The sequence below is a fragment of the Ranitomeya imitator genome, chromosome 6 (assembly GCF_032444005.1).
Source record: "Ranitomeya imitator isolate aRanImi1 chromosome 6, aRanImi1.pri, whole genome shotgun sequence".
Taxonomy (NCBI): Eukaryota; Metazoa; Chordata; class Amphibia; order Anura; family Dendrobatidae; genus Ranitomeya; species Ranitomeya imitator.
In genome coordinates, this window is record NC_091287.1 from 172,243,225 (window position 1) to 172,257,533 (window position 14,309).

The 14,309-nt window shown below is 46.3% G+C and overlaps 1 protein-coding gene across 5 annotated transcripts in view; it reads right to left on the minus strand.

The window, feature by feature from the left end:
* Window positions 1-14,309, minus strand: part of ITPRID1 (ITPR interacting domain containing 1) — a 360,448-nt gene that overhangs the window by 165,581 nt on the left and 180,558 nt on the right. For all 5 annotated transcript variants that reach the window (XM_069730308.1, XM_069730306.1, XM_069730305.1 and 2 more), the window contains one exon: window positions 7,593-7,673. In XM_069730308.1, coding sequence (XP_069586409.1) covers window positions 7,593-7,673 — 81 coding nt within the window. The remainder of the gene's footprint in view (window positions 1-7,592; window positions 7,674-14,309) is intronic.

Here is a 14,309-nt window from a genome sequence, read left to right on the forward strand (position 1 = left end):
CCTTCCCAAGTCTTTCGGCAGAGTAAGGGTCTTAGAATTAATGCATGATTTACCTTTTTGCCAAATATACCGTATATACTCGAGTATAAGCCGACCCGAGTATAAGCCGACCCCCCTAATTTTGCCACAAAAAACTGGGAAAACTTATTGACTCGAGAATAAGCCTAGGGTAGGAAATGCAGCAGCTACTGGTAAATTTCAAAAATAAAAATAGATGCTCCATACCGTTCATAATTGCCCCATAAGATGCTCCATATAAAGCTGTGCCCCATATAATGCTCCATACTGTTCATTATTGCCCCATAGATAGCTCTGGCATATAGTGCTCTGCACCGTTCATTATTGCCCCATAGCTGCCATATAGTGCTGTGTGCCGTTCAGTACTGCCCCATAGCTGCCATATAGTGCTGTGTGCCATTCAGTACTGCCCCATAGCTGCCATATAGTGCTGTGTGCCATTCAGTACTGCCCCATAGCTGCCATATAGTGCTGTGTGCCATTCAGTACTGCCCCATAGCTGCCATATTGTGCTGTGTGTTGTTCAGTACTGCCCCATAGCTGCCATATAGTGCTGTGTGCCGTTCAGTACTGCCCCATAGCTGCCATATAGTGCTGTGTGCCATTCAGTACTGCCCCATAGCTGCCATATTGTGCTGTGTGTTGTTCAGTACTGCCCCATAGCTGCCATATAGTGCTGTGTGCCGTTCAGTACTGCCCCATAGCTGCCATATAGTGGTGTGTGCCATTCAGTACTGCCCCATAGCTGCCATATAGTGCTGTGTGCCGTTCAGTACTGCCCCATAGCTGCCATATAGTGCTGTGTGCCGTTCAGTACTGCCCCATAGCTGCCATACAGTGCTGTGTGCCATTCAGTACTGCCCCATAGCTGCCATATAGTGCTGTGTGCCGTTCAGTACTGCCCCATAGCTGCCATATAGTGCTGTGTGCCGTTCAGTACTGCCCCATAGCTGCCATATAGTGCTGTGTGCCGTTCAGTACTGCCCCATAGCTGCCATATAGTGCTGTGTGCCGTTCAGTACTGTCCCATAGCTGCCATATAGTGCTGTGTGCCGTTCAGTACTGCCCCATAGCTGCCATATAGTGCTGTGTGCCGTTCAGTACTGCCCCATAGCTGCCATATACTGCTGTGTGCCGTTCAGTACTGCCCCATAGCTGCCATATAGTGCTGTGTGCCGTTCAGTACTGCCCCATAGCTGCCATATAGTGCTGTGTGCCGTTCAGTACTGCCCCATAGCTGCCATATAGTGCTGTGTGCCGTTCAGTACTGCCCTATAGCTGCCATATAGTGCTGTGTGCCGTTCAGTACTGCCCCATAGCTGCCATATAGTGCTGTGTGCCGTTCAGTACTGTCCCATAGCTGCCATATAGTACTGTGTGCCGTTCAGTACTGCCCCATAGCTGCCATATACTGCTGTGTGCCGTTCAGTACTGCCCCATAGCTGCTATATAGTGCTGTGTGCCGTTCAGTACTGCCCCATAGCTGCCATATACTGCTGTGTGCCGTTCAGTATTGCCCCATAGCTGCCATATAGTGCTGTGTGCCGTTCAGTACTGCCCCATAGCTGCCATATACTGCTGTGTGCCGTTCAGTACTGCCCCATAGCTGCCATATAGTGCTGTGTGCCGTTCAGTACTGCCCCATAGCTGCCATATAGTGCTGTGTGCCGTTCAGTACTGCCCCATAGCTGCCATATAGTGCTGTGTGCCGTTCAGTACTGCCCCATAGCTGCCATATAGTGCTTTGTGCCGTTCAGTACTGCCCCATAGCTGCCATATTGTTCTGTGTGTTGTTCAGTACTGCCCCATAGCTGCCATATAGTGCTGTGTGCCGTTCAGTACTGCCCCATAGCTGCCATATAGTGCTGTGTGCCGTTCAGTACTGCCCCATAGCTGCCATATAGTGCTGTGTGCCGTTCAGTACTGCCCCATAGCTGCCATATAGTGCTGTGTGCCATTCAGTACTGCCCCATAGCTGCCATATAGTGCTGTGTGCCGTTCAGTACTGTCCCATAGCTGCCATATAGTGCTGTGTGCTGTTCAGTACTGCCCCATAGCTGCCATATAGTGCTGTGTGCCGTTCAGTACTGCCCCATAGCTGCCATATACTGCTGTGTGCCGTTCAGTACTGCCCCATAGCTGCCATATAGTGCTGTGTGCTGTTCAGTACTGCCCCATAGATGCCATATAGTGCTGTGTGCCGTTCAGTACTGCCCCATAGCTGCCATATAGTGCTGTGTGCCGTTCAGTACTGCCCCATAGCTGCCATATAGTGCTGTGTGCCGTTCAGTACTGCCCCATAGCTGCCATATAGTGCTGTGTGCCGTTCAGTACTGTCCCATAGCTGCCATATAGTGCTGTGTGCCGTTCAGTACTGCCCCATAGCTGCCATATACTGCTGTGTGCCGTTCAGTACTGCCCCATAGCTGCCATATACTGCTGTGTGCCGTTCAGTACTGCCCCATAGCTGCCATATAGTGCTGTGTGCCGTTCAGTACTGCCCCATAGCTGCCATATAGTGCTGTGTGCCGTTCAGTACTGCCCCATAGCTGCCATATAGTGCTGTGTGCCGTTCAGTACTGCCCCATAGCCGCCATATAGTGCTGTGTGCCGTTCAGTACTGCCCCATAGCTGCCATATAGTGCTGTGTGCCGTTCAGTACTGCCCCATAGCCGCCATATAGTGCTGTGTGCCGTTCAGTACTGCCCCATAGCCGCCATATAGTGCTGTGTGCCGTTCAGTACTGCCCCATAGCTGCCATATACTGCTGTGTGCCGTTCAGTACTGCCCCATAGCTGCCATATAGTGCTGTGTGCCGTTCAGTACTGCCCCATAGCTGCCATATAGTGCTGTGTGCCGTTCAGTACTGCCCCATAGCTGCCATATAGTGCTGTGTGCCGTTCAGTACTGCCCCATAGCTGCCATATAGTGCTGTGTGCCGTTCAGTACTGCCCAATAGCTGCTATATATAGTGCTGTGTGCCGTTCAGTACTGCCCCATAGCTGCCATATAGTGCTGTGTGCCGTTCAGTACTGCCCCATAGCTGCCATATAGTGCTGTGTGCCGTTCAGTACTGCCCCATAGCCGCCATATAGTGCTGTGTGCCGTTCAGTACTGCCCCATAGCCGCCATATAGTGCTGTGTGCCGTTCAGTACTGCCCCATAGCTGCCATATACTGCTGTGTGCCGTTCAGTACTGCCCCATAGCTGCCATATAGTGCTGTGTGTCGTTCAGTACTGCCCCATAGCTGCCATATAGTGCTGTGTGCCGTTCAGTACTGCCCCATAGCTGCCATATAGTGCTGTGTGCCATTCAGTACTGCCCCATAGCTGCCATATAGTGCTGTGTGCCGTTCAGTACTGCCCCATAGCCGCCATATAGTGCTGTGTGCCGTTCAGTACTGCCCCATAGCTGCCATATACTGCTGTGTGCCGTTCAGTGCTGCCCCATAGCTGCCATATAGTGCTGTGTGCCGTTCAGTACTGCCCCATAGCTGCCATATAGTGCTGTGTGCCGTTCAGTACTGCCCCATAGCCGCCATATAGTGCTGTGTGCCGTTCAGTACTGCCCCATAGCTGCCATATAGTGCTGTGTGCCGTTCAGTACTGCCCCATAGCTGCCATATAGTGCTGTGTGCCGTTCAGTACTGTCCCATAGCTGCCATATAGTGCTGTGTGCCGTTCAGTACTGTCCCATAGCTGCCATATACTGCTGTGTGCCGTTCAGTGCTGCCCCATAGCTGTGCCATAGAAAGCTCTGTCATTGCTGCTGCTGCAATAAAAAAAAAAAAATGCCATACTCACCTTTCTTGCTTGCAGCTCCTGTGCGTCCGGTCCCGGCGTCTCTGCACACTGACTGATCAGGCAGAGGGCGCCGCGCACACTATATGCGTCATCGCGCACTCTGACCTGAACAGTCAGAGCGGAGCGACGCCGGGAAGATGGAGCGGCGCCCGGAGGCTGGAACACGGACAGGTGAATATTACATACTTACCTAGTCCCAGCGATCCTGACGCTCCCTCTGCCTGTCACAGCTGGTCTTTGGTGCCGCAGCCTCTTTCTCTATCAGCGGTCACCGGCACCGCTGATTAGAGAAATGAATACGCGGCTCCACCCCTATGGGAGGTGGAGCCGCCTATTCATTTTTCTAATGAGCGGTCCCACGTGACCGCTGAAGAAGGGAAGAAGCTGCAGCACAGAAGACCGTGGGACGGCAGGGAGAGCGTCAGGATCGCCAGGACTAGGTAAGTATGCCTCAGCGCCCTCTCCCCCTCACCCGCCGACCCCACCGCTACCGTGACTCGAGTATAAGCCGAGAGGGGCACTCTCAGCCCAAAATTTTGGGCTGAAAATCTCGGCTTATACTCGAGTATATACGGTCATTGAAAAATAAGGAATGCACTTTAGTTAGGTAAGAGAGGGGAATTTGGATAGGAAGCATGTTGAAGATATAAAGAAATTTTGGTAATATTAAAGCTTTTTAAAATGTTTTTCCTTCCTATCCAAGATAGGAATGTGTCTTTCCAGGAACGGAGTCGTAAAGCTGTGGCCACTAATAATTGATTAAAATTAAGAGCAAAGAGGTCTTTGTCAGATGCACATAACTGTATGCCTAAGTATGTTAGGCTTTTCGTCTGCCAGGGAAAGGGAAATGCAGATTTAAGGTTATCTACTACTTTGATTGGTAATCCTAGATTTAGTAATTCAGACTTTGTTTCGTTTATTTTGAAATTAGAGCGTTTGCTGTAGCTCTCCAAAATATTAATTATGGCTGGAATGCTTTTTAAGGGTTTAGAGATTTAATAACAAGTCGTCCACAAACGCCGCTGTTTTATAATGCATGCCATTAATTTTCAAACCTTCTATATCAGTGCATTGTTGAATAGCTTGCAAGTGGCTCTAATGAAAGTACAAAAAGTAAAGGAGGCAGTGGATAACCTTGCCTTGTACCATTGCAGATCTGAAATGAGTCTGTAAGGGCCCCGTTTAGTTTGATTCTAGCTGTGGGTTCAGAATACATTGCCATAATTGCAGTTATGCTTGATAGGGGGAAGCCAAATTTTGATAGACTTTCCTGTAGAAACGTCCAGTCAACCCTATCGAACGCTTTTTCAGCATCTATACCCATTAGTGCCAGTGGTATTTTCTTTAGTTTTGCGTATTGCATCAAGTGCAGTACCTTATATGTGTTGTCTTTCCCCTCTCTACCCTTCACAAATCCAGATCGGTTTAAAGAGATTAATTGAGGTAGCACGACCGCAATTCTGTTCGCCATCATTCTCGCATATAGTTTTAGATCCATATTCAACAATGATATAGGCCTATAACTGCCACATTGTTCCGGATCCTTCCCTTCTTTATAAATCAGAGAGATTCTGGCTTCCAGAAACTGGCGTGGCGCTTTTTCACCTCTCTGCAGAGAGTTACACATATTTAGAAGGTAGGGGAGTAAAATGTCGTAAACACTGTTTTTGATCAAAAAAAGCATAAAGCTGTCCCACCGCGGCAAGGTGTGGCTCCCTTTTCACGGAGTGGGGCAGATACTATACAGAGTGTGCAAACAATGAGGGAAAGGAGTACAGATAACCCGTTTAAAATTACTACAAAATTATTTGATTAAATTATTTCAAAATATCATTATAAATAGTTAAGAGGAAAGAACATGGACAAAAGAATTCTGAAAATGAAGGAAATGAACAATATAAGGTCATAGGCAACCACAAATTATATGGACTGGGAAGTTAACCCCATATGGACACTAAGCACACGGTATATTATGGTGATCCCACTGAAATAAGGCCAATAGTATTCACACTAGGTAGGTTTTAACATTAGAGAGTGTAGTTACTGTCCCTAATGGGTACACCTTGCCGCGGTGGAACAGCTTTATGCTTTTTTTTTTGTCAAAAACAGTGTTTACAAAGTACCCTATGTTAATTATTTAATGCACTTTCTTGTTTACTTATTTATTTTCATTAGGGTATATGCAAATATTGTTTTTTCTTTGGTTTTGTGTGGACTAATGTGGAGGCCATCTGTGGTACATCACATTTAATCTGAATTATCCAGACATATTAGTTCAGTTGTCCCAGGGACATGAGCTAGAGTTCATGTGAGAATGACTATTGACCCTTTATTGTCATTGAATTATTGTTCAGCGACTGCCTTTTGTTGACTGACTGCTGATTAGCTATTGTATCTGTCCTAGTATTGCAGTCCTAGTAGTCCTAGTATTGTTCTACTATCTTTGGAAAACAGAGGCGCAATATTTGAATGTTTGTTTAATATGTTGACCCATTGTTACTCTGCAGTATAAAGGACAATCTATGCATGTTCTTTGAACACTCCAGCAGTGAGGGAAGGCCTCTTTCCACCTTCCTCCAAGCCTGTGGTGGAATGACTGAATGAGAAGTTGTGACCTATAAAAAGGAAGATCTACCTGTGTTCAGGGAGTCTACATAACAGAAATCACGGCATCATTACACCAACTGAAGAAATACAGAGCTGCCTCATTGACCGTCACTGAACCCTCAAAGACATTTAGAGAATCCAGGTTGGGACAATCGTCATCTGACCACATACATCACTGCTCTCAATTAGCTTCCTAAGCTTGTGGTTACCTTCTTGCTGTGGGGGCCCGCCAAAAGCGGGTAGCCACTGGTGGGGGTATTTCACAAATGAATTAGCTCTTATCCCGGCGACTCAGCAGAAGGAATTGTGGGTATTTTCTGGGACTATTTTGTATGCTATTGTGTGTTGTGGTTCAATAAATTATTGCCACACACAGGTTAGAGACTACTGTGGGGGCCGTCATACAGTGAGGGGGCCATCATACAGTGTGGAAGCTACAGTGAGGACATTGTTCAGTATGGAAGCCATCAAACAGTCAAACAGTGTGAGGGCTACAAAGGGGCCATTATACTGTGTGGAGGCTATTTTGGGGCCATCATACAGTGTGGGGACTACTGTGGAGGCATCAAATAGCTTTCTGGACATTATACAATCTACAGTGCAGCTGTTGGGACATCATACTGTGTATAAGGGAGTTATGGTGACATATTGTGTAGAGACTGAGGGTATTGTGACTTTGTGACTGTCAAATTGGTACGCAAGTCACATTACATTCTAGGGAGCAAAATGTGGGCACTATTTTCTAGGACAATTGCACAGCATATTAACATATTCTAGAGGATTGTTTTACCATCTAGAGTGCACAAATGAGGCATTTTGCTTTTTACAGTGTAATGTTGTGGCAATTATTATGTGGGGCACTAAGAGGAGTGCTGTTTTTGTACTATACAGCAGGTTCAGTAATATAGACACATACAGAAGCAGTGGCTCAGTATTCAGGTATCGGTAGGACCAGGAGTTTGTGCAGGTTGGAATAGATGGGGACTGTTCTAGAAATGTGAGAAGTCATATGTGTGGGTTTTTTTTGTAATTTCTGAAGTCAAGTCATGGCGGGAGAAGAAGTCATGTCCGTCTGAGTCAGATGGAAAAGAGGGAAAAAGTGAACAACTCCATCAGAAAGTAATAATTTGCTATGATAAAATTAAAACTAAGAAGGAACCAACCTTGTAGGAACACTTGGAGAGGTTTGAATGGATCCATCGCTCTTTGGTGTTGAAAATGTTTCTATATAATTATGTAGAGAGCTAGAAAAGACAAATGCGCAGAAATAAATTCATTTTCAGCATACATCACAATGATTCTCCCGAGCAATCATTTTCATGCTTTCTTTTGAAAAATGTATGCTTAAATTAACTGTAATAAGAGGAAAAAATAGAAAAGAATGCAAATAAAATATAATATGTGTCTAATTCAAGCCTCAGCATCTTACTTTGGAAAACAAAATATGGTAGCATATTGTAGGTGTGAGAATAAAGGTGTTAGGTGTTAGCAAATGCTAATTATACTGTAAATGAGACAGAAGGTATTCTGCCTTATGACAGATGGTGAATCAGCTGCTAACCTTCAGGGAGCACAGCTTCTCTAGCCATGACTTTCAAAATATATTATTTGTGAAATATTGGGCTCCTTTTAGAGATATTTACAAAAAAAATGAAATCAAAGACTACATTGTTGATGAAGACACTTTTTAACTTCCATAAGCTGATAATGAAATGTAGTCAACTAAAATAAGTTGCAAAAATAATTTTCTTGCGACTGTCTTCAGAATGTAAAAAAAAAAGTAACCTGTATGCTTTTAATGAGCTATGTAAAGTTTCTGGGTATTAGACAACTACAAAACCAGGGATTGTAGTGTAAACAGTGCACCTGTAGTAGTCATTAAATAAGCTTTTACAAACATGTTCCAACCCTATGCTAAGTGTTTGCATTTCAAAATTGTTCCTAAGAAGTCATTTTCCTATATCCTCAATTAAATACCATGTATTTCTAGCATAGTAAGTTTCAATGGTGAGGCAAAACTGTTACTTAGTGAGTTAACTAATTATGAACTCTGGTATATCGTGTGAGGAGATGGCCACGGACTAAGAACTATTGGACCAATCGATGTAGAGTAGAGTCCACGGTTCTAAGGAATGCAGACTTTTTCCAGCATGGAGCACCAGTTTCGGTGATCTTTTTGTTGTGTTTTATTAGAGATTTGATTGGTCATCAGTTTAATGTGCACAATTCTCTCCTGGGAAGTTTTCAGCCTCAGGAATTAATGTTTCTATTCAGTGACAGTAAGCAAAGCAAAATGTGAAAGCTGGATCTTATGTATACCTGCGGCCAGACACGAGATTGGTTATCAGGTCGAGAAATTAACCATTGTTTCATATGAGCCTTTATGTTGACACATGTTGTTAGGCGTCGAGTTCCTGCCGCTGCACAGGGGGAATCTGGAGCCAAGTCCGCTGCGGTCTCCCATTCTTCTCCAGCCGCAGTGGAGCCTGCTCAATGGAGATGTCAGTCCCAGCACCTGATCAGGACAGATACTGCACGTTTGGTTACTGCTGCCCTTCCAGGCTCTGCCATTATAACTAGTGCTGTTCGGCAGCGAGGAGTTCCTGGGACTAAGTCCTGCTTTTCCCCTCCTGAGCATGCCAAGGGGAAGACCTCTAATTGGAGGTCAGGGGTCACATGCTCATGTCCTGTAGCAGCTCCTATTGGTCCACTAGGAAGGTCCTGAACTGCTACAGCTATAAAAGGTTTACATGGCCGCACGGCCATGCGCTAGTATCATTTGTGTTTGGCAGTTGCCAGTGGATACTCTGCCACACTGTATATAAGTGGTGTGAGTCTGCTTAGCCTTGGGGCTGTACACTCAGGCAGGCAGCTAGCATCAGTGGGGGCAATTAGCCTTGGCTTAGCATCTGGTTCCTTCATGTATGCAGTTAGCACAGAAGAGTTCCAGAGCAAGCACAATTTTTAGGTAGGGTTTTAGTCCCTGTGTACAGCGCGACTCTGTGAGGCAACAGAGCTTGCTTTCATTTCACACTGGGTGAAGTTCAACCCACATGTGAGCTCAGTGTCCATCAGCCATTACTTGCAGCAGTTATCTCTGCACGGTGGACCCCGGGCTGCGAAAGCACCTCGTATCTATCACCCTATTACGTGGTGCGTTCCGCTAGCCCTAACAGTATACTAGCACCAGGGTCTGGTTAGTAATAGCAGACAAACAGCAACTGCTGCAGTACATCCAGCAGCTGGAGGGCAGGATGGCGGACTTGAGCGCAAAACCTCAGCTGTGGATGTTTCCGCCATAGCTGTTCATGCTGCAAGCGAGGCTGCAGCAAGTTTGTCTACTTCCAGCACTGTTCCGACCTTATCTCGCCTTCCACTGCCAGATAAATAATCTGTTGATAGTGCATCTTGTAGGGGTTTCGTGAGCCAGTGCGCAATACACCTCGAGCTCCTGGCTGCATGTTTTCCCATAGAGCGGGTAAAGGTGGGATTCGTTATATCTCTTCTGTCAGACATGGCATTGGAGTGGGCTATGCTGCTGTGGGAGCGTGGTGATCATGTGGTGCAGAGTGCTCCGCTGATCTTGAGCACTCTCAAACAGGTCATTTTGGAACCTCTAGTCACCCATAATATGGCACTCCAACTGTTGGCATTGACTCAGGGCTCGTCCATGGTCGGCCATTTTGCCGTCCACTTCCAGACGTTAGCTTCTGAGCAGGAGTGGTCGGATAAAGCCCTCATCCCCGTATTTTGGAGGGCGCTGGCTGACCATGTGAAGGACGCTTTGGCTACTAAGGAGATTCCCGCCACTCTGGGGGAGCTAATAGCTTTATCCACTTGCATTGACCTCTGTTTTAATGAGCAGAGGTTAGAGCGAGCCCAGTGTAGGCAGAGGTTTTGGCTGGCTTTCACCTTCACCAAACCTTTGGAATCTCGGGTCCAGGCGCCCGAGTCACATGAGGCCATGGAGGTGTCACAAGCGGGATCTAAGTCCCGGACCGCTCGTGCACTCAAGGTCTGTCATGTCTGCCGGCAGTCAGGACATCTTGCCACCCGATGTCCCCAGCGGTCGGGGAAACGTCAGCGTCTAGTGGTAGTAGGTGGAGGTACACTAGACATGGCGATGTTTGCCTCAAAACTCCTTTAAGGAGACAATTACCATAGGCTCATCCACTCATTCGGTAGAGCTTTGCGTGGATTCTGGGGCAGAGGGCAAGTTTATGTCATCTGCCTTTGCCCAACGACACGCAATACCCCTGGTGATGCTCGCCAAACCAGTGACCGTACAAGTGGTGAATGGATCGACACTACCCTCACAGGTAACACATCAGACCATACCATTTACTCAATCTATATCGCCATCTCATCAGGAGATTATATCTCTGCTCATCATTCCTGAGGGAATTGATGAGGTCCTGTTAGGGATACCTTGGCTACGGTACCACTCCCCTCATATTGATTGGTCCACAGGCAGAATTTTGGGATGGAGTGAATCTTGTGGGGTGTAGATGTCAGAGGGAATGCGTTCAGGTTGCTACTACTGAGGTACCCACAGATCTTTCCTCTCTCCCCAAGCAATATTGGCCCTATGCAGACGTGTTCACTGTTCTCCAAAAAGGCTGTGGAGACCCTTCCGCCTCACCACCCCTATGATTGTCCTATTGACCCCTTGCCTGGTGCTGAGCTTCCCTGGGGTCGAGTTTACCCGTTGTCTCTCCCGGAGATGGAGGCAATGTCTCAGTACATCCATCTGGCAAGAGGATTCATTAGGAAGTCAGTGTCACCTGCAGGGGCTGGGTTCTTCTTCGTGCAGAAGAAGAATGGAGAATTACATCCATGCATAGATTACAGGAGTCTTAACACCATCACTGTTAAGAACAAATACCCATTACCCCTGATATCTGAGCTTTTTGATAGGCTTCAGGGAGCAATGGTGTTTACTGAACTAGATCTGTGGGGTGATTACAACCTGATTCACATACGTGAGGGGGCGAATGGAAGACGACTTTTAACACCAGGGATGGGCACTGGTGATGCCCTTCGGGCTCTGTAATGTCCCAGCCGTTTTCCAAGACTTTGTGAATGATATCTTCCGGGATATGCTCTCCACCTCGGTTTTAGTCTACCTGGATGATATTCTCATCTACTCTCCAGATATAGACTCCCACCGGAGAGATGTTTGCAAAGTCTTTGACCTCCTACGGGCACATTCCCTCTATGCCAAGTTGCAGAAGTGTGTGTTTGAGAGGGAGTCTTTGCCTTTCCTGGGCTATATCATCTCGGCCAAAAGATTGGCTATGGATCCCGCCAAGCTACAGGCTGTGATCGACTGGCAGGAACCCCATTCTCTCAAAGTGGTTCAGCGCTTTATGGGGTTCATCAACTATTATCGCCAGTTCATTCCCCATTTCTCAACTTTGGTAGCTCCTCTGGTTGCCCTCACCAAGAAGGGAACTAATCCCAAATTGTGGTCGGAGGAGGTCTCCAAGGCCTTTATCTCTATCAAGTCACACTTCGCTGGCGCTCCCATTTTACATCGTTTGATGTTGATAAACCATTTATCATGGAGGCGGATGCCTCTTCAGTTGGTGCTGGAGCAGTCCTCTTTAGAAAAATACTCAAAAACAAAATATATAGGAATCAAAAACTCTAGTGTGTGCACATATAATCCCTTAAAACTTTACTTTTATTTCTACTCAATATAAAACCCAGACCCAGTATAAAAGAACTAAGTATAGATACCACATATATAGAAATGGGTCACCAGATTAAATTACCTACTAAGGTCCTAGATATACCTACTGCTCACGCCTGCTTTACTGTGGAGGTTGGAACCCTAAGAAATGATTTTTTGGCGCCCCAACTCAATGCTCGCTATCCCTTTCTCCTCTACAGTATCCCTCTCAATACAGGTGGGAAAACAATGTACCGTATATACTCGAGTATAAGCCGACCCGAGTATAAGCCGACCCCCCTAATTTTGCCACAAAAAACTGGGAAAACTTATTGACTCGAGTATAAGCCTAGGGTAGGAAATGCAGCAGCTACTGGTAAATTTCAAAAATAAAAATAGATGCTCCATACCGTTCATTATTGCCCCATAGATGCTCCATATACAACTGTGCTATATATAATGCTCTGCACCGTTCATTATGGCCCCATAGATGCTCCACATAAAGCTGTGCCATATATAATGCTCTGCACCGTTCATTATGGCCCCATAGATGCTCCACATAAAGCTGTGCCATATGGAATGCTCTATACCGTTCATTATGGCCCCATAGATGCTCCATAGAAAGCTGATCCATATATATTTTGCTCTGCACCGTTGATTATTGCCCCATAGATGCTCCATATAAAGCTGTGCCATATATAATGCTCTGCACCGTTCATTATGGCCCCATAGATGCTCCACATAAAGCTGTGCCATATGGAATGCTCTATACCGTTCTGCTCTATACCGTTCATTATGGCCCCATAGATGCTCCTTATAAAGCTGTGCCATATATAATGCCCTGCACCGTTGACTATTGCCCCATAGATGCTCCTTATAAAACTGTGCCCCATATATATTGCTCTGCACCGTTGATTATGGCCCCATAGATGCTCCTTATAAAGCTGTGCCATATAGAATGCTGCTGCTGCTGCTGCAATAAAAAAAAAATCACATACTCACCTCTCTTCGCTCAGGATGCCGGCGCTTTCAATATTTACCTGCTCCTCTGCGGCTCCATCTCCAGCACTGACGCTCAGCAGAGGGCGCGCACTGACTACGTCACCGTGCCCTCTAACCTGAGCGTCACTGCTAGAGGACACTGCAGACGGAGCCGCACCGGAGCGAGGAGCAGGTAAATATAGTGCAGTGCTGCGCTCCCCATATACTTACCTGCTCCTGGCGCGGTCCCTGCAGTCCCTGGCTTCCCCGGCGCTGCAGCTTCTTCCTGTAATTGAGCGGTCACAGTTACCGATCATTTACAGCAATGAATATGCGGCTCCTCCCCTATGGGAGGTGGAGCCGCCTATTCATTTCTGTAATGAGCGGTGCCATGTGACCACTCAGTACAGGAAGAATCTGCAGCGCCGGGGAAGCCAGGGACTGCAGGGACCGCGCCAGGAGTAGGTAAGTATAATTACACAGCCCCCGCTCCCCCTCCCCTGCTGACCTCCCGGTATATGACTCGAGTATAAGCCGAGAGGGGTACTTTCAGCCCCAAAAAATGGGCTGAAAATCTCGGCTTATACTCGAGTATACACGGTAGTTAAGAGCAGTGGTGAAACACAGACAAATAAATAAATAAACAAATAAACCATAATAGGTACCTCCAAACAATATAACAACATTCCCAACACAACGCATATAATGCGCATATGATACCCTATAATGTCAAACGATATTCCAATCAGGCAATAGCTGTCATAATTCTAAGCCTGTCAGCAATATATAATCAATTCAATCACCTCCATAGCCAGACAGCAATTAAAGGCCTGATATATGCCAAAAAAAACTTTTTTTTTTCTTCTTAATAAATAACTAAGGTAACTTAGCGTGTGTCGGTGTCACCCCGATGCGTTTCCCCGTTCTCACGGTTCATCAGGAGGAAGTAATATTCATGATATTCATGATAGGGGGCCTCAATGAGAATGAATACCTGGAGTGTCCGATTTGCCGTTTTTACTGTATATAGAATCATAAAAGGAATTTGCCATAATGACTCCATACCTGTACATGTCTGAGCATGTTCTTCATTGGAAGGTGGTTATTTGACATTTGCTATATTTTGTAAAGTTATTCATTTATTCAAGGGTGTTTCTGACCTTAACTATGATTTTTGAATGAAACATGATATAGTCATCTTTGTTCCCCCTTATGGTTTTTGGGG